General features: G+C 48.6%; 1 protein-coding gene across 2 annotated transcripts in view; it reads left to right on the top strand.

The window, feature by feature from the left end:
- The window catches only part of Ctnnbip1 (catenin beta interacting protein 1), a 58,566-nt gene that overhangs the window by 25,965 nt on the left and 13,306 nt on the right, over positions 1–19,295 (top strand). The window contains exons 2-4 of one of the 2 annotated variants that reach the window (XM_090335882.1): positions 6,982–7,066; positions 12,853–12,973; positions 13,621–13,711. In XM_090335882.1, coding sequence (XP_090192008.1) covers positions 12,878–12,973; positions 13,621–13,711 — 187 coding nt within the window. In that variant the 5' untranslated portion in view covers positions 6,982–7,066; positions 12,853–12,877. Of the gene's footprint in view, positions 1–6,981; positions 7,067–12,215; positions 12,237–12,852; positions 12,974–13,620; positions 13,712–19,295 lie in introns of those variants that run through there. The other variant, XM_090335883.1, reaches the window with a different exon arrangement.

Below are 19,295 nucleotides of genomic sequence, written 5' to 3' on the forward strand. Positions count from 1 at the left end.
TCTATTTTTCACAGCTTCCCTTTTGAAGCAAGTACTAAGCTTATAGATGGAAAAGGCTCTCATCAGTTTTAAACCAATTTCTGGGGCTAGAAGTAAAGCTCAGTAGTAGAGTACTTGCCTAGCATGCTCCAGGCCCTGGATTCCTAGATCCCAAGCATCAGGAAAGGGGAAAAACAAACAAACAAACAAACCCATTATTTCCCTAAATTGCCCCATTTGCATCTTCCCCATGTTAGCTGATCAAAACATAGATTTTCAGTTGTTTAGCCAGACAATCTGGGGGGCACGACCATATACCTCCTCCCTCAGCAAGGCAGCAAGCCTGCATGTACCCTGTGTCTCAGCTGACTGTCACACACCCTGACCAGCCGTTTTACCTGGATTCCCAACCATTACTTGTGCTTTCTCCCTGTGAGCAGTCAGGGTGGTCCTGCTGGTCCAAGTAACACCAAGCATGCCAGAGGGCCTAGCTCCTCAGTGGCTGCCTTGTGCATGAAGGTCACAAAGAGGTCACAGAGGCCTCCATGGCCTTAATGATCTCCCCCTGTTCCTCTCTTCCTCCATGTTCTCCTACCATGTTCTAGAACCTCTGCCCAGCTTTGCTTCCCAGCTTATCTCCTCACTGTCTTCGCTCTCCAACCCTCCTGGTCCCCACACCTTGCTGGTTTTATCATAGTTCCTGCCCTTTCCCTCACTATCTGTTATTTACCCATTGCTTGTTTTTCCTTTTTTGTCTTCTTTTTTGTTGTTGTTGGTCGTGGTGGTTGGTCATAGGGCTTGAACTCTAGGCTATCCCTGAGTTCACACTAGCACTCTACCACTTGAGCCACAGCACTATTTCTTGCTTCTTTTTTCTTTATATAGAATGAATTTTAACTGTTTATTCACTGATAAGCAGCTCATAGTAAGTATTCTGCAAGTTTGTTGATGGGATAAAGGGACACATATCCCCAAAGCCACATCTGGTGTCCAGTAGAATGGTGTCTGTCTTAAGACAGCACACTCTAGTTTCCCCTCCCCTGGTGTCCATTATTCAGTTACAGGGCCCTGCACCACCTAGTATGAAGTATTCTAATTTTGTAGAATTCCAGCCTCTGTTCATGTGACTGATATGTGTTGGTTTCAGTATTATTTTGTGGGTGTTTTTTGTTTTTGTTTTTGTTTTTTTTTTGTCGGTCATGGGTCTTTGAACTCTGGGTCCGGGCACTGTGTCTGAGCTCTTCTGGGCCTGGGCATTGTCCCTGAGCTTTTCAGCTCAAGGCTACTGCCCTATCCCTTGAGCTACAGCACTACTGCTGGTTTTCTAGTGGGATAATTGGAGATAAGAGTCTCATGGACTTTAGTGCCCAGGCTGGCTTTGAACCGCAATTCTCAGATCTCAGCCTCCTGAGTAGCTGGGATTACAGGCGTGAGCCACCATGCCCAGTTTCTTTTTTTGACTTACCATTGATCTGTACCATATTTCTATCGCATAGTGAAATGTGAAATAGAAGAAAATTATGGGCTCACTTTGGTACCACTTGGCTGTGGCCAGTCATGGGGACAGGCACAGAAACATGCAAGATGAGAGCAGTGGTTGGCTCTCTCTGTGTCTCTCACTCTTGCTCTCTGCTCCCTCCCCATCTTCCTCAGGGTTCTCTGGATCCTGGTTTATATACCCTTGGAGGTTATAGGCTAGAGGCAGTTCCTGTCTTGTGGTTGTAGGAGAGGACTGCTCATGTTACCCGTAGCTGGGGTATCATTCACTGAGCAGGCTCTGCAAGAGTGCTTTCTTCCTTCCCCCAAGGCTGCCCACTGCCCCCGAGAAAGGCCTGAGCAGGACTCAGTGACGCCTTTCTTAGATCCTCAAAGGCTGAGGAAATTGTCTGATAGAATTCTCCAGGTGATCCTGTCTTGAAATCTAGTTACCATGGTCACTGCTCCAGCAGTGAGAGGGAGCGACAGACAGAAAGAGTGAATGATCAGAACTGAACCTGTGGAGGCCTAGCCTAAGTCAGCGATGCCTTTCCTAGCCCTCCCTGCGCCGTGGGGGCCTTGTCTATTCCTACCCTTCTCTTCTGTGATGTGATCCCCCAACATCTTCATCCCTCTTTTTTCCTTAGTGTCTTTGTGAGACCACCCACAATGTCTATCTCACAGAGACCCTCCATCAATGTCAGCTGATCCCATGGGGAAAAGGCAAAATAATAGGGGTCAGGGAGATTAGGCACAAGGTGCAAGCCAGTCATAGGAGACCACCAGGCAGTACAGGAGCCAGTCAGGCTCAGGGACCAATAAGACTGTGCCTCAGTCCCACCCTTTGAGGTGATAGACAGTTTACTGAGTTCCTGGAAAGCACTGACAATGGAGGGAGAAGAGAAGATGAGGAGGAGGAGACTGGGATGCCAGACCTATTTGTTGAAGCCAAGGGTTATGCTACTTAAGCATCCCTGACTGTTAGGGCTGGACGTGGGGAGGTGGTGCCTTAGAAATCGCTAGGTTAATGATGAGAACAGGGCCTGAGAACACTGGGGCCTGGTGGAATTTGGGGGGATGCACAGCCAAACATGGCAGGCCTCCCTTGTCTTTCATGTTCCCTTCTTGGAAACCAGTCCTCTCACTTATCTAGGAGTGGCTCTCAACTGGAGTCCTTTTGCCTCATTTTCTCTTTCACTTGCACACAAATGTCATACAGAGCCAACTAGATCCCCCTTCACTCTGCTCATTCACCCCCTGATCAGGGCTTAATGCCTTATGGCAGGCTGGACCTTCCACAGTTGAAGTTGGGCTGACCCCAGACCAACCCTTGCCCATTTGCATACTTACTGCAGCCAAGTCCTTTGTATGTGCTCACTCCTTGTGTATGTCTTTTTTTTTTTTTTTTGTGGGTCCTAGGACTTGGACTCTGGGCCTGGGTGTGGTCCCTGAGCTCTTCAGCTCAAGGCTACCACCCTACCCCTTGAGTCACAGTAATACTTCCAGTTTTTTACTAGATAATTGGAGATAAGAGTCTCATGCTTTTGGTGTTTTGTTTCTGTTTGTGTTTGTGTGTGTGTGTGTGTGTGTGTGTGTGTGTGTGTGTGTGTGTGTGTGTGTCTGGGCTGGCTTTGAACTACAATTCTCAGATCTCAGCCTCCTGAGTAGCTAGGATTATATGTGTGAACCACCACGCTTGTCTTGTAAGAGATGCCTACTACTCCCCAGCCCCTCACCCCTTCTACCAACAGCTCTGTTCCATCCCACACCACTCAGGAGACCTGATATGTTTCCTAATTGGATTGTGGCTTCAGAATGCTTTGCGATGCTCACTGTAGCATGTGCTTGCTCCCATCACCCTTCTGCTTCTGAGCTTATGCGGGCTTCTCAGTCCTGGCTGCCTGCTTGTTTCTCACCATCACTGTGGGCCTGGCAGCCTCTCCCACAGCCATGGCTGTAGTCCTAACTCTCAGCAGCGCACCCCCTAAGGCTCCCTGCACATCCATCCAGTTTACTAACGTATCGGAGATGCATTGAGCTGGGGATGATTGGTATGGAACACCCTCATCACAAGAGGATCCAGTGTATTCTCACTGCCTATTATACAACAAGTGCTTGGTAATTGTGAATGTCTGTGCCCTGTCCCTTGCTCTTCCTCTCTTCAAGCCAACTCCTATTCGTCCTTTAAGGCCCAGCTCAAGGATTGCACCCCTCTCCCCCCGCCCTCATCATAAGTAACGTAGTGCTTTACCCTATATTCTTTTTTTTTTTTTTGTCAGTCCTGGGCTTGAGCTCAGGGCCTGAGCACTGTCCTTGGACTTTCTCAAGGTTAGAGCTCTACCACTTGAGCCTAGCACCACTTCTGGCTTTTTTCTATGTATGTGGTACCGAGGAATCGAACCCGGGTCTTCGTGCATGCTAGGCAAGCACTTTAACCACTAGGCCAAACTCCCGGCTTACCCTATATTCTTTTTGTTTTGTTTTGTTTTGTTTTTTTGCCGGTCCTGGGCTTGAGCTCAGGGCCTGAGCACTATCCTTGGACTTCTCAAGGCTAGAGCTCTACCACTTGAGCCTCAGCACCACTTCCGGCTTTTTTCTATGTATGTGGTACCAAGGAATCGACCCGGGTCTTTGTGCATGCTAGGCAAGCACTTTAATCACTAGGCCAAACTCCCAGCCCTTACCCTATATTCTTAAAGAGTTTTGTCACCCTCTTGCTCCTTCTCCTGCCTCTGAACTCAGGGATAGCACATGACATGGTGTGTGGGCATATGGTTGACACTCAGAATGTTTATGTCTTAACTTGACATACCTTATTTGTGCTGCCTTCTCTGGTTTTGTAATGTGGCTTCCTTAGTCATTTGGTCATCTCTGGAGGCAAGCTCTGAGTCATAGCCCCCTTCTGTATTCTACTCCCCAATCCTGGTGCAAGGCTATGTATACCCAGAATCATTTGACGAATCTTGAGTTCAGATAGTGTGCACCTCAGCCATGGGGCCCGTGGCAGTCACTTTGACCTCTGTTTTGTCTTCTAGATCAGCTATATATTTGTAGGATCCAGTGTAGGGCTTCTTGCTCAAAAATCATTAAGAATTTCAGGGGCCGGGAGTTTGGCCTAGTGGTAGAGTGCTTGCCTAGCATGCACGAGGATCCAGGTTCAACTCCTTGGTACCACATACATGGAAAAAGGCCAGAAATGGTGTTGAGGCTCAAGTGGTAGAGCTCTAGCCTTGAGAAAGTCCAAGGACAGTGCTCAGGCCCTGAGTTCAAGTCCAGGACTGGCAAAAAAAGAAAAAAAAATCATTAAGAATTTCAGAGTTGGGGATATAACCAGGTGGTAGCACTTGCCAAGCATACGTGAGGCCCCTGGGTTTGATCCCCAATATTAAAAAATTTTTAAAAAGGGAGGAAGGAAGGTAGAAAGGGAGGGAGGAAGAAGAGAACAGAAAGAAGGAAGCTCACAGTCAAGAAATCCACAAATATCTTGTAAGTGGTAACAGCAAAGCAGAAAAACAATTATGGGGTCCTGTGCCATTGCCCAGCCTTCAGACCATGAGACCTCATCTCACGTCCCCCAGGAAGACTGGCCAAGAACAGGAGTTTCTTATCCAAATGGTGAAAGGAAGTGCAGAGAAGGGTGATTGGACTCTGACTGGCCTTGGGCTGCACAGTGGGTCAGTGATAGCTGACTGGAGACATTGCCAGCTCCTGGAGCACATGCACTGTCTGACCTGTGGCAGGCCCAGGCACCTTGAGCCTCAATTTGCTTTCTGACCTAATTATAAAATGACAGCTGGGACAGTTAGCCCCTGGTTAGTCTGTTCTGACCCTTTCCCTTAATGTCCTGCATGCACAGCTCTTCTCCTTGGAAGAGCCTGACCCTATAGACTGGAAAGATAATTAGCTGTCCTGGTAGCTGAAGAAATTAAAGACCTTCAGAAGTATGCAGAGTGTCTTTTCATCTCTTTTTGAAGGAATGTGGAGATTTGGGTTGAAGTTCCTGGGGTTCCTTGGTATTTTGATGCTTTGATACCTGCAGGAATAACAGAGCAATTAATTGCTATAAATAGTTGGTTCCTGTGGGGTTTGTCTGATGGGGAGGGGGGTGGCCATGTAAATGGTGGCTCTTCCTTCCCAGAGCCATGCTCTGGATAGAGGGACACGCACAGCAGAGGATCAGAGGCTTGGAGCGATGCTGGATTTTAGAAGAGGCCTTTGAAGTCTCATTTCCTCTGGAAAACACATCTTTCTCAGTCCTTGGATACACACAGCTTTCTGCGCAAGAGTCATTTGTGTCAGTGGCTTTCCTAACCACTCATTCCTAACCACTCAGGAGGCTCAAATCTGAGCATCTCAGTTCAGTTAGCTTGGACAGGAAATTCTGTGAGACTTTTTTTTTTTGGGGGGGGGGCAGTCCTGGGGCTTGAACTCAGGGCCTGAGCACTGTCCGTGGTCTTTTTCCTCAAGTCTAGTGCTCTGCCACTTGAGACACAGCACAACTACCGGCTTTTCTATGTATGTAGTATTGAGGAATCAAACCGGGGTCTTCGTGAATGCTAGGCAAGCACTCTACCACTAAGCCAAACTCCCAGCCTTCTGTGAGACTCTTTATCTCCAATTAACTACCAAAAAGGCTGGAAGTAGAGCTGTGGCTCAAGTGGTAAAATGCTAACCTTGAACACAAAAGCTCAGACAGCATCCAGGCCCATGTTCAAGCCCCAGGATCAGCATCAAAAAACACTAAGTTATTGAGGACAATGGAGGAGAGTTTCACAAGCTGTCCTTGCTCTTGTGGTGTCCTCAGAAGCTGCTTCATGGTATTGTCCTCAAGCCTCTTATGGTAAGCCTACATGCTGAGAGACTGCCCTTAAGTCAGGTGCTCTGAGAGGCAGGTTCAGAGGTGGTCTCAGGAGGTCTGTGTACCTTGGAGCAGCCAGCAGGCCTCCCACCCTCAGAGGTTTGTACTTCACTATATTAGTCTGAAGGGTGAGGGAATTGTGGGGAGGGCATTAATAGAGAAAGCAGTGTTCTTCCATTCCTGGAAGAAGGGTTCTGAGGTGTAGACCTTCAGCTACTTGTGAGTAAGGGCCACTGTACTTCTGGGTATGTGGAATGTGTGTATGCTAGTTGATGCACCGTTGGCACACGTGCGTGGTTGGTAGGTGGGGTGTTATCTCATGCAGATGTAGGACTCATCCCTCAGCTGTTACACTGACTCATTCTGGTCCATGATGTCTCTAGACTGGTGACTAACCCAGGCCAGAGATGTGTGGTATCGAGCAGGCTGACCTGCTTCAACCAGAAACGACAGGTCTGTATGCTGCAGTCAGCACTCTGTCCTAGGTGTTGTAGCAGGTCCCCTGGGCTTGCCTGACACACAGGTATTTCTGGACTCTGGCAGAGTCCAGAGCCATGAGCTTCCCGCCAGGAGTCCACTTCCTTCAGCATGAGGCGTGTACACGGGTCCCAGGACAGTGGCCTCAGGCCCTCTCTGCTCCTCCCATAACCCATGTTCTGTTTCCACAGGGCGCCACCTTCCTATTTCTTCCTGACTGCAGCCCTGCTCTCACCGTTCAGCACTTGTTTGTCTGAAGTTAATTTCCAGAAGCAGGTAAGGACTCCAGGGAAGGTGCCTGCTCTGTAGCCGTGGGTCAGTGTTGGGTAGAGGCTGGGCTGCCCATCAGCTTAACTCCCCACGTTCCCTTCCCTGTTTCCCTTACCATGCTCCCTTCCTCAAATGTGGTACTGGGGACTGAACCCAGGGCCCTATGAATAGTCAGCACAGGCTGCTTCACTGAGCTGCTCCTCCCTAATGTATGAGTTCTTAAGGTAAATGTGGAGCTGCCAGTTTCTTCAGGCTAAGATTTGTACAGATTTCTGGGTTATATTTTATATAAACTCTAATAGTCACACAATTAGATGATGTATTTTTTATCTGATATAAACTTGGTGAAAATGTGTATATATTTTTAAGTATAAGTATTTAAAGTCTAGTAAGATGTATTTTATTATTGTTGTTGTTTATAGTACTAAGGATGGAACTCAGGATCTATGCTAGATAAATGCTCCAGTGCTAACATAGATGTACTCCCAGTCCTCATGATGTACAGTGTGTGTGTGGGGGGGGTATGCCAGTTCTGGAGCTTGAACTCAGACCTGGCACTGTCCCTGAGCTTTTGTGCTCAAGGTTAGCACTCTGTCACTTGAATCATAGCTCCACTTCCAGCTTTTTTTGATACTTAATTGGAGAAAAGACTCTCATAGACTTTCCTGCTCAGGCTTGTTTCAAACTGCAATCCTCAGATCTCAGCCTCATGAGTAGCCAGGATTTTAAAGGTGTATTTTTCAAGTCGTGGGGCTTGAATTCAGGGCCTGGGCACTGTCCCTGAGCTTCTTTTGCTCAAAGCTAGTGCTCTACTACTAGAGCCACAGCACTGCTTCTGTTTTTTTCTGTTTATGAGGTACTGAGGAATCGAACCCAAGGCTTCATGATGCTAGGCAAACATTCTGCCACTAAGCCATATTCCCAGCCCTTCTTGTGGTGTACTTTTAAATAGACAAAAGACAAATGTTATGACCCAGAATTCAGTCCTGTGCACCTGAAGGATTCATCCTGTGGTCTGTCCTGGCCTGAGGTTATATGATATTTTCCTAGCAGGTGCAAGACCCCTATGTGTATAAATAGATATTCTACTTTATATAATTGCATGTGTCCAAACAGCATCAGCTCCTTGTTTATAAGTAAAAAATAAATGCAGGTGGCTGTGATTATATTCAGAGCCACTCGAGCCCATCAAAGGGGAAGCTAGCTTCTCAAGCTTTGACCAGAATCAGTTGTACTTCCAAGATGGGAGATCCAAAGGGCAGTCAAGCTACCCAGCCTCCAATGGCTGCATGTCACGTTCTTGTCTTGTTCTCTCCATGCCTTCTGTCCAACTTCTTCATTCTTCTATAGTGAGATCAGTGTCTCAAACGCTGAAGGTCATATGGTAGTCAACATTAGGTTCATGTAGAGGGAGGGTGGCATCCATGCAGACATCTAGCATGTCTCCCAGGGTGTGCAGGGGCCTCTCAGATTATGAATCCCACAGCTGTTCCCTCTGTGGATCTTTCACAGTCTAGAGGATGGGGGTGGAGGGAGGGAAGAAACTATGAATTCATGTCTGTGTTTGGGGGATCTCTGAATCTGAAGGAAATATGTAGCACCTTGGTACTACTACTGCCCTAGCAGTTGTAATTTTCTGGCATGGCACCCAAGTTTTGAAGATTTTGTCGTTTGCCGTCATACTAGGCAATTGCACACATTCATGCCTGTTTCTTAGGATTTGGAAGGAAGGTGCTGCCCTATTTTAGGTAATGAGCATAGCCAAGGCCATAATTGGGAGGCATCATTATTTTCTGTGCTTACACTTGGCTAAATAAATAGCATCTAAAGTAGTTGCAGAGCTTATATAATTTATGCCTGTTTTAATGGAGACCAGCTCTCATTTGCTACAGGGAGAAATAAGAATTCTCAATTTGAAGTTAATGTGATGCTTGTCACAATTGTGATGAAAATTTAATAGCACATTTGCTTGGCTCGGCACCAAACCTAAACATACCGTGTTGTTCTTGTCGTCTACCCCCGTCTGCGACACCTGTGTTGTTGGAGTTGATTGTGATTTATTCTCTTCAATTATTAATTCCCGTCACATTGACATCCTTATTGCAGATAAGGAAAGAATCATGTCAGCGCATCATGGCATTTCTAGAGCATTTAAGTTGGTGTATGAGTGGTGAAAATGTGCTCGTGGCCATGCTTTGCCCCAGATCCAGCTCTAGGCAGGAAGAATCAGCTCAAAGCAAGGGCATGAAAATGCTAGGTGACCAGAATGTCTAGAGATGTCAAATCAAGAATTTCCTGAAGGAAAAACTAACAGCTCTGCCAGGGAAGTATATTGAAGTGGAAAGGAATAGCTCCAGAGACCCAGTCAAGTCTGGCTGACAAGGCAAGCTTACAGCTGGACAGCCATCAACCCACCTTCAAAATCAGAGTGAGATGTCCCGGGAATAAGGCTGCCACAGCTAATGGGCTGGGATGTCAGTCCATTCCCAGTGGGAAGGGTATGACTGTTTTATGATGTGGGCCCCATGTGAAGTGATTCTATACTGTTGATATTCCATGATAGAGAAGAGATGATCCTCTAGTCAGTCCCTCCTGTGCTTCCAGCAACAGGGACAGGCAGCACAAACCAGACCACTCCTTGCCTGGGCAGGGCTGGCTTCTGGAATGAATGGGGCCAGGCTGACTGGAGTGTAGTTTGTTAAGAGTGATTTAGAATAAAGGCACTCCTTTCCCTTACTTGATAGGGGGTCATAAGGATGCCCTGCAACTCAAGTGGTCTTGTGTGGGGTGACCCCTAGTGGCCAATCTCTTGTCTCCTTTCATGTCTTTCACAGGTGTAAACTAGCCCTTGGGCACAGGACTGAATTGGGAGTTTACTTTTTGGCCAATCCTCCTGCTTGAACTCAGGGCCTAGGCACTGTCCTTGGGCTTTCTCAAGGCTGGAGCTCTACCACTTGAGCCACAGTACTACATCTGGCTTTTCCTATGTACTTGGTACCAAGGAATCGAACCTGGGTCTTCAGCCAAAAGCTCAAGCACTCTGCCACCAGGCCAAACCCTTGGCCTCTAGAATTGGAAGCTGTTTGTTCCTGGGATCTTAGATTCCCATTTTGAAGGCTTGGAGGAACATGTCTGATGTCCTTAACTCAGGGCAACCAAGTATGTTGGAAGGAAGAGTTCTGTGGAAAGCTAGATTTGTTCATGAGAGAATACCTACTCTTCTAACTCTCCTGTATAAGGTTCTGGTCACCTCTGGATCCTAACTGCAGGTCAGCCCTGTGGCATCAGGACACAGCTGCTCTCCTTCAAAGCTGTCTGCAGAAGCTCCCCTCCAACAATGCATTTCCTTCAAAGTTGTAGATATCATAGAGAAGAGGAAGCTTAGCTAGTGTAAGCTGTTGCCCTGTGCCATTCAGCTAACATGTCAGTGTCCATTACATTTCCTGCCAGGTGCCAGGTTCCAGAATGACAGGGGTGAGGAAAGTGGATACAACCCTGGTCTTCTAGCATTGTACAGGAGAGATGATAAGAAGGTACTCAGAAAACTAGGACACTGAGACAGGCCTAGAGATCAGGAAAGACTGGGGTGGGGCACAGAACCAGCTTCTGTTTTGCTGTCCGAAGCTTCTCTAGAGAGGAAAGCTCAAGTAGAATTTGATCAGGAGCCAATTCCAGGCTCAGGGGATTCCCTGTGCAGCGACACCCAAGAGGAGTGGGGAGAGGTGGACTAGAGCAGCAGCATGCTGTGATGGGCCTCGCTGGGTCCTGGGCCACACTGTGAAATGTATCTTTTGGTAGGATTAGGCAGGGAGTGATGTCATCTCTTCAGATATTTATTCAGTAGCTTAAACTCTAGGCTGTTCTTGCTGTACTCTTGCTGGCCTTTTTCCACCCACTCCTTGAACCACACTTCTGGCCTAGTATTTAAGGACTTTTCTGCATGTGTTGGCTTTGATTTGAGATCTTCAGATCTTAACCTCCAGAATAGCTAACGCATGCAGCACCAGTGTCCAGCCCGCCCTCTTAGATGTTTCTGGTTACTAATTAGGGGAAAGGAGAGAGGGAAAGTGGAGGTGATGAGGAGTTGGCCATGGGCATCAGGGAACATGGCCCATGTTCAAGCTTTGTCTCTCTGTGTGTTTGTGTGGGATTTACCTCAGATCAGCAGCGTTATCTGGGCATGGAAGAGAATGGGGTGACAGGAAAAGTATCACCATAGAATCACATTTTACTGCTCAGCCTTTTAGGAAATGAGGGCTGTCTGAAGGCCGCCCTGTTTCCCCAAGACCATGTTTGAGGCAGCTGCCCCTTTTTCCCAGTTTTTCAGCTTGTTACTTACAGATTATAGATGAAGAGTTTCTGGAATCTGGGCACTTTAAGATGTAAAGGAAGAGGCTAGGTGCCCGGGCTCATGCCTATAATCCTAGCTACTAAGGAGGCTGAGATCAGAGGATTGCAGTTCAAAGCCACCCAGGCACAAAAGTCTGTGAGACTCTTATCTCCAATTAATCACCAGAAAACCAGGAGTAGGGCAGTACCCTTGAGCTAAAAAGCTCAAGGACAATGCCCTGGCCCAGAGTTCAAGTCCAGGACTGATTAAAAAAAAAAAAAGGGCGGGGGGTGTAAAGGACGTATCTGGAATGAGCTACAGGAGCCTCATGTGCACAGCCATGATATATGATAAAGCCCTACCTGGCCCATTTTTTTAGGGCAAGTAAGGAATTAGCTTTTGGGGGATGAGCACTAACAACTCCCCGCAGGGAGACTCCTGCCCAGGCCCAGGCTCCAGTACATGCCCATCTGTGCCTTTGGCAGAGTGCCATCCTGCCTGGGTGAAACCTTGGCCTAGGACTTGCAGGCCCTTGAGGGTGGCCCACATCAGGAGTGAAGAGTGTTGGCCTGTCAGCCCTGCTCCCTCCCAGCTCCCTGTGCAGCTCCTTGGCTCCAGGGCTGATGAGGTTCCACCCCCACCCTCCACCAGCTGCTGCGTTATTTCTGACTCATCCAGGAGTTACAAGTGTGTAACCCAAGCCCCTCCACACTCGCCTCTCTCCTTTACCTCCTCCTGGAGGAGACTCTGGGCTTCTCTCCCAGTGCCTAGCTGCAGGTCAGGCTTGAGACACCTGGACACAACTGCTGGCCTTCACAGCTGCATGCAGGAGCTGCCCTCTGACAGGTGGGTTTGTGAGCATGGGCAGCCAGCTCTGTCAGTGCCTCTGCCTCTCTACCCTGAGGCCACCTCTCCCCCTTCAAGGACTTCTTGGAGTCCAGCCCAGGAGCTGGACTCTTGAACTCAGCAGGGGCTTCTGCACAGGGAGCTGTCTTTCTGGGCTTGGGGGCTGGGCACTGATCTCAGCCAAATGCCCAAGCCAGTCACCTCAGGATCATACCATTTCTGCAGATGTTCCAGTTGCTTGCTTGAAAACTGCAGACCCTTTTGTTCTCATGCACTCTGCATTTCTTGCAGCTCTGATATGAGTCTTGCTGGAGGGTAGAGCTTGCCTGAAATCTAGTCTGATCTCTCCCCAACTGAACAGCCTTATGCACAGAAGTGGCAGTCTTGCCCACCAACCCCTTCCAGCCCCTGCTCTGGAATAAGCTGCTTAATGAAGCTGGCCCACTGGAGTGGGCCAGGGTGGGATTGGACAGCTTACCATCTCCTCCTCGCTTTCAGAAAAGAGATGTCAGGTGGAAAGGGGCTCCTCAGGAAAGATGAGCGTAGCCTGCAGGTGTACGTGTGTAAGCATCTCACTCTGACCACCTTTCTCCTGTTGGTGCTCCACCCTCTGCAGGAGTTCCTAGAGCTGGGCTAGGGGGATGAACCGCGAGGGAGCACCCGGGAAGAGTCCGGAGGAGATGTACATTCAGCAGAAGGTCCGCGTGCTGCTCATGCTGAGGAAGATGGGGTCAAACGTGAGTGTGTGTGATGGTGAACAGGCTTCCGGGAGGGTACTTGCTGCCCTCAATTGGAAGGGAGCTGCAGCCACCTATGAGGTGGCTACACTGTAATCTGGGCAAGAGTTGTGGGCTTGTGGCTTAGCTTTGAGTCCAGTTCAGCTCCCCCAGGAACAGAGCACAGCCCGTCCAATTCTGGGACACCACTGAGGGTAGTCTTCCCACCCCCATGTCCCTGCTTCCTTCCCCTCTACCAGCCCCTGATAGAGTTTTTCTCCCAGGGGGCATATGCGAGGCAGATGGGCAAGGCAGGCACTGAGGAGAACAGCAGAGAGGCAGGTGTGACCATCTTTAGAAAAGAGAAGGGATTGGGAATTTCCCATTGGCCCTCAGCTCTCTGAGCAGGGCCCATATCTTCCCACGGGCCCAGTGCCAAGACTAGACGCTGATCTCAGATGCTATCCAAGTGGCAAGGCCTGTGGGCCCCAGGGATCAGGTTTTTAGGGAGGAGAGAGTACTCGCTCTGGAACTGAAGGGCCCAGGTCTCAGGCATAGAGGCCCACAGAGCAAAAGGAAAATCACTTAGTGGGGTTAGGCAGGCCTGGGTCAGGACCTTTCAGGGAAGAGGTGCATGCTGCCCTTACCATAGTGCTCTCGTCCTGCAGCTAACGGCCAGTGAGGAGGAGTTCCTGCGTACCTATGCGGGGGTGGTCAGCAGCCAGCTCAGCCAGCTGCCTCAGCACTCCATCGACCAGGGTGAGTTCAGGGCCATGGTCCAGAGAACCCAGTGGTTCTATGGAACACGAGATGGTGATCCAGGGAGTTGGGGCACACAAGGAAGGGCTCACCCCCAAACAGAGGCTCCTACCTGGTGCCATCTCCTTCCGCAGGCATTGGGAACCAACAAGTCAGAAGATGGATCAAGACATAGAGCTGTCTTAGGAGCCTTGTAGCTTCAGAAGGTCTAGTTGGTACATTTCCTTAACCTCTCGCCTAACTCCTGCCTCCTAGCACCTTGTTCAGGGAAACTACCCTGTGTACCAGCATAGCACTGTCATTGCCATCTGGGCGCAGGCCATGCTGTGACTGGTATAGCCCTGGCTGTGGCCAGAAGGGTTGCCCTAGAGATCCTAGATGTCTCTATGCCCAAGGGGGTTCTGTCATGGTCGTAGATATCATTTGAGTGTGTGTGCGATGACAGGCACTGTGTCAAGTGACTGATGCCTATTACTTCATTTAACTGTAGCTAGAGACACTGGATTACTTCCAGTTAGCAGCAAGGAAACAGTGTGGAAGCAATCTGTCTTTGCCCATGGTCATGCAGCCAGTCGCTGGGGACCTGGGTTGCAAGTGTACAGTGCTGTTCCAGAGCAGCTCTTCATGGCCTGTCCTTGTCATCCCAGAAGAGGCTCGTGAGCAGCTCTGCACCCCACAGTCACTTAACGAGGCTTTCTGTCTAGAAGGCTTAGTCTACACTGTGCTTGACATTCTGACCTGCATCTCCACCTAGTTCTTTCCTGCTTTGTGTTTTGCTGAGATGATTGATCACAATAATGGATGTCCACGACCTGTCTAGACAGATTCTGGTCCCACAGCAGAGTGCTGACACATGTGTCGTGCCGCACTGCTGCTAGGAAGGACAGAAGATCTGGCACCCCAGGATGCTGCCCTGGTTGTCCTGGATGTTTTATATTCTACCTGGCTGGCACAGAGGCTGGTTCCCAAGCATGGATGTTGGGTGTGACCCATCCTGCACACCCAGTTCAGCAGAAACCCTCTAGGCCGTTCCAGTGGCTCACGTGGCAGCCTGGGACAATGCTCACTGTGCATAGCCTGCCCAGACATGCCTACTCAGGCATGTTATATGCCAGCCAATAGTACAGCCAAGTTGGGTGAAGTCAGCTCCATCCTATCAGGTCTCTTGGGCCAGGCACTTTCTTCTCCAGGGCTGCTCTGGGTTTTCTAACATAGGGCTCTCTTCAGGTCTACCCGAAAACCTAAGTCTTTCAAGGCCCTAGAGACTCATCTTTCTTCCCTGCTGCTCATGATACCCTGAAGTTACTGTTTGAGCTGGTGTGGTAAGAATGCCTGTAGCAGCCAGGAGTTTGGCCTAGTGGTAGAGTGCTTGCCTAGCATGCATGAAGACCCAGGTTTAATTCCTTAGCACCACATACACAGAAAAAAGCTGGAAGTGGTGCTATGGCTTCAAGTGGTAGAGCTCTGCCTTGAGAAAGCACAAGGATAGTGCTCAAGCCCCAAGTTCAAGCCCCAGGACTGGCAAAAAAAAAAAAAGGAATGTCCCTAGCAGGATGCTCTTAATGGAAAATAAAAAAAATCAAACTAAGTGGTAGGACTAGATGTCATTGTGGAGAATCCACTAGATATGCTTGCTACATATACTCACTCGTATGCTTGTATAGAAACAAAAAGCTGCAATGGCATCCTAGATACTTGGGAGGCTGAGATCAGGAGTATCACAATTCAAGGCTAGATTGGGGGGGGGGGGGAATCTCCATCTCAAAATAATAAAAATCCAGGAATGGAATGCATGTCTTGTCATCCAGTTTAAGAAAGCATAAAGAGAGGATCAGTCAAAAATAAATGAAACATTTCAGTAGCTGGGCACCAGTGGCCCATGCCTGTCATCCTAGCTACTCACCCTAGCAGAGGATGAGGTTCAAGGCCAATCTAGGCAAAAATGTGAGACCACCCACCTCACCTAACTGATGGGTGGTGTGGTGGTCTTTGTCTGTCATCCTAACTAAGTAAGAAGTTTAACCAGGCCAAGGCATACATATGAGATGCTCCCTGAAAAATAATGAAAGCCGCAAAGGGCTAGGGGGTGTGGCTCAAGTGGTAGAGTTCCTGCCTAGCAAGTGAAAGCCCTGAGTGCAAGCTCCAGTACTGCCAAAAAGAACAGCCAACAGAGAGCCAGCATGATGCTTCACTCCTGTGACCCTAGCCATGTGAGAGGTAAAGATGGGAGGATCATAGTTTGAGGCCAGCTTGGGTAAAAAAAAAAAATCAAGACCCTTTCTCAAAAAATAAGCTGGGTATGGTGGTTCACATCTGTAACCCCAGCTAAACAGGAGGTGGAGTGGGGTCAAGCAAGAAAGCCTATTTGAAAAATACCTAAACCAAAAAAAAAGTTAAGGTATGACTTCAGTGGTAGAGCACCTAGTTACCTAGTTAGTAAGTGTAGGGCCCTGAGTTCAAACACCACATATGAGAGGGAGGAGGGAGCGTAAGAGGGAGGAGAGAGTGGGAAAAAGAGAAAGGGAGGGAAGGAGAGAGAATAAAGAAAGAAAAGCTGATGGAGTACCTACCAGATGGTTAATAAAGAAAAGGGTTTGAACTCAAAGCCTTATATTTGTTAGGCAGGTGCTTTACCACCTGAGCCACATCCCCAGCTTTTTGTTTTAGTTAAAAGTCTGGGTGGGACTGTTTACAAAAAAGAAGAAGCTGGGTAAGGTGGCTCTTGCCTGTAATGCTAACTACTCAGGAGGCTGAGATCTGAGGATCAAGGTTCAAAGCCAGCCCAGGCACAAAAAGACCTGAGACTGTTATCTTTAATTAACATCTAGAAAATGGGAAATGGGGCTTGGCTCAAGGGTAGCCTTGAGCTGTAGAGCTCAGGGATAGCACCCAGGCCCCTTGACCCACAGAAAAGGAAAAAGAAAAAGGAGGAGGAGGAGGAAAGAAAAGAAGCAGCAGCAGCCAGGCACTGTTGGCTCATGCCTATAATCATAGCTACTCAGGAGGCTGAGAGATCTAAGGATGGCAGTTTAAAGCCAGCTCAGACAGGAAAGTCTATGAGAATCTTAACTTCCAATAAACTACCAAAAAGCCAGAAATGTAACTATTGCTCAGTTGGTAAACTGCTAGCCATAAACACAGAAGCTTAGGTATAGTGCCCAGGCCCTAAGTTCAAGCCCCAGGACTGGCACCAAAACAACCCTAACATTACATTGTTGGTTTTTTGTTGCTGTTGTTGTTGTTTTTCCCAGTCATAGGGCTTGAGCTCAGGGGCTGGGTAATATCCCTGAGCTAGACTTCTACTACTTTGAGCCATAGCACCACTTCCATTTTTTTTCTAGCTGTTAATTGGAGATTAGAATCTCACAGACTTTCTTGTCTGCAACCTCAGAGCTCAACCTCCTGAGTAGCTAGGATTACAGGCATGAGCAACTGGTGCCCAGCTTGTACATTACTTTGATAGTAATTTTTCTAGCATTGGAGGATCAGACTCAGAGCCTTGTATATACAAAACAAGCATTATACTCTTGAGCTGCACCCCACTATTTTAGGAGAACACTTGAAAGTAAAAATGATCTCTGCTGAGTTATTTAAGATCATAGTGATTTTTTTGGGGGGGGTGGGGGTCATGGGGCTTGAACTCTGGGCCTGGGTGCCATCCCTGAGCTCTTCAGCTCAAGGCCAGTGCCCTACCCCTTGAGCCAGATGCCACTTCCGGTTTTCTAGAGGTTAGTTGGAGATGAGAGTCTCTCGAGCTTTAGTGCCCCGGCTGGCTTTGATCCATGATCCTCAGATCTCAGCCTCTTGAGTAACTAGGATTATAGGTGTGAGCCACTGTGCCCAGCTCATAGTGATCTTTAACTCACTTTTCACCTGGCCCTAAAACTGCTGGGCAGCTGGGGGCAGCTGGGAACAGCCGTGGTGAGTGGGTATGGCCACCCTTGGGAGCAGGAGAATCTGGGTCCTCATGGGACACTTCTGTCTCCGGGACATGGGGTTCCTGCATCACAGAATCTAGGGAGGGGACTGGAGAGATTCTCTATACCCTGTGAGTTGCTTCCTCCTTCAAAAAGGTTAACTATGATTTGCAGGAGCCTCTAAGAATCCTCGGGTCTGTGAGTTGGAGGAGAGGGAAGAGTCCTATGCCTAGAAAAGCTTACCTGTCTTCTGTTACTTTGTGTGATGAAGATTCCACAAACAAACACAACTACAAATTCAGTTAGTAAATCTAAGGTAGGAGCTTCTCTTTAGGCCTATGCCTTGAAACTCAATGGCTCTACTAGAATTCTAACCTGCCACCTCTCCATTGACAGAGCAATTCCTGCTGGCAGAGGCACAGGCTATGCCCAGGCAGTTCAAGCTTGAGTTGGTACCTTCAATACAGAGACAGGGGAAAGGGACCAAACAAGCTCTGATCAGTCTTGCCAATGATGACCTGGAGCAGAGTGGTGCGGTAAGGAGGCCCGGCAGAAGCGCCTCTTGTCCACTAGGTGGTGCTATCCCTCAACAGATGACAGTTGTGCTCTAGGCTTCCAGGAGCTGAAGTAGGTTTTGAAATTCCCCTTGGGCTCCTCTAGGGTGAGGGCAGTCCCACCCTTGGGCAGCACTCAGCATTGTTCTTTGGCTTCTAGCCATATTTAAGTGTGTGTACACACAAACATGTACCAAGGCTAGAAGAATGTATATTTGAGCAGCAGCCAGGCCACGTCTGCTAGGTACAAGTTAGGTGTTGGATATACCTAGGGCATCAGCTGTACCTTAGGGGTGATTCTAGCAGGTGAGCCCCCAATCCTGAATGGTAGGCCCTCCTACTTCTTGGTCTGGCCTGGCTTCAGCTTTGGACTGAGACCAGTATGACACCCATTTCTTCCCCTCCCTGTCCTCCTTTTTTTAAAAAAAAATTTTTGATTGGTCGTGAGGCTTGAACTCTGGGCCTACACGTTGTCCCTGAACTCTTCAGCTCAAGGTCAGTGCTCTACCACTTTGAGCACCACTTCCGGTTTTCTGGTAGTTAGTTGGTGATAAGAGTCTCACAGACTTTTGTGCGCAGGTTGGCTTTGAACTGCAATCCTCTTATCTCAGCCTCCTGAGTAGCTAGGATTACAGGTCACCAGACCCCCACGTCTTACAACTTCCATCAGGCCTTCCTGTCACACACGTATGCCTTGGCTGGTAACTCCTGTGCTCCTTGGTTTCTCCATTGAGCTTGGGATGTGGCTTCTTTCTACCCTTATATTGGTGGGGCTAGGTAGACTCTGCTAGGCACCATGCATGGGTGGATGAAAGCTAGTGGTATAGAAAAGCAGTGAGTTCTGTCCCCAGAGTGGCCAAGCATATTTGACAGCCAGGCAGGACTTAGCTTTGAACCAAAGGAAATCAATAGTTGTGTGCGAAGGCTGCCTTTCTGAGAAGGGCAGGCTGCAGGGGGTGGGGGTGGGGGACTGCAGCTTTGAGAGGCAGAGTGTTGAGCCTGTTGCTTTCTCACTGGTGCTGTTCCTCCTGAGTATGTATCGATTGTCCCTCCTGGCTATTGAAGTGATGCATGGTCATTGCAGAAAAAAGGGGGAGAGGGAGAAACCATAGG

Source organism: Megascapheus bottae, chromosome 6 (genome assembly GCF_031878675.1).
Source record: "Megascapheus bottae isolate mThoBot1 chromosome 6, mThoBot2.hap1, whole genome shotgun sequence".
Taxonomy (NCBI): domain Eukaryota; kingdom Metazoa; phylum Chordata; class Mammalia; order Rodentia; family Geomyidae; genus Megascapheus; species Megascapheus bottae.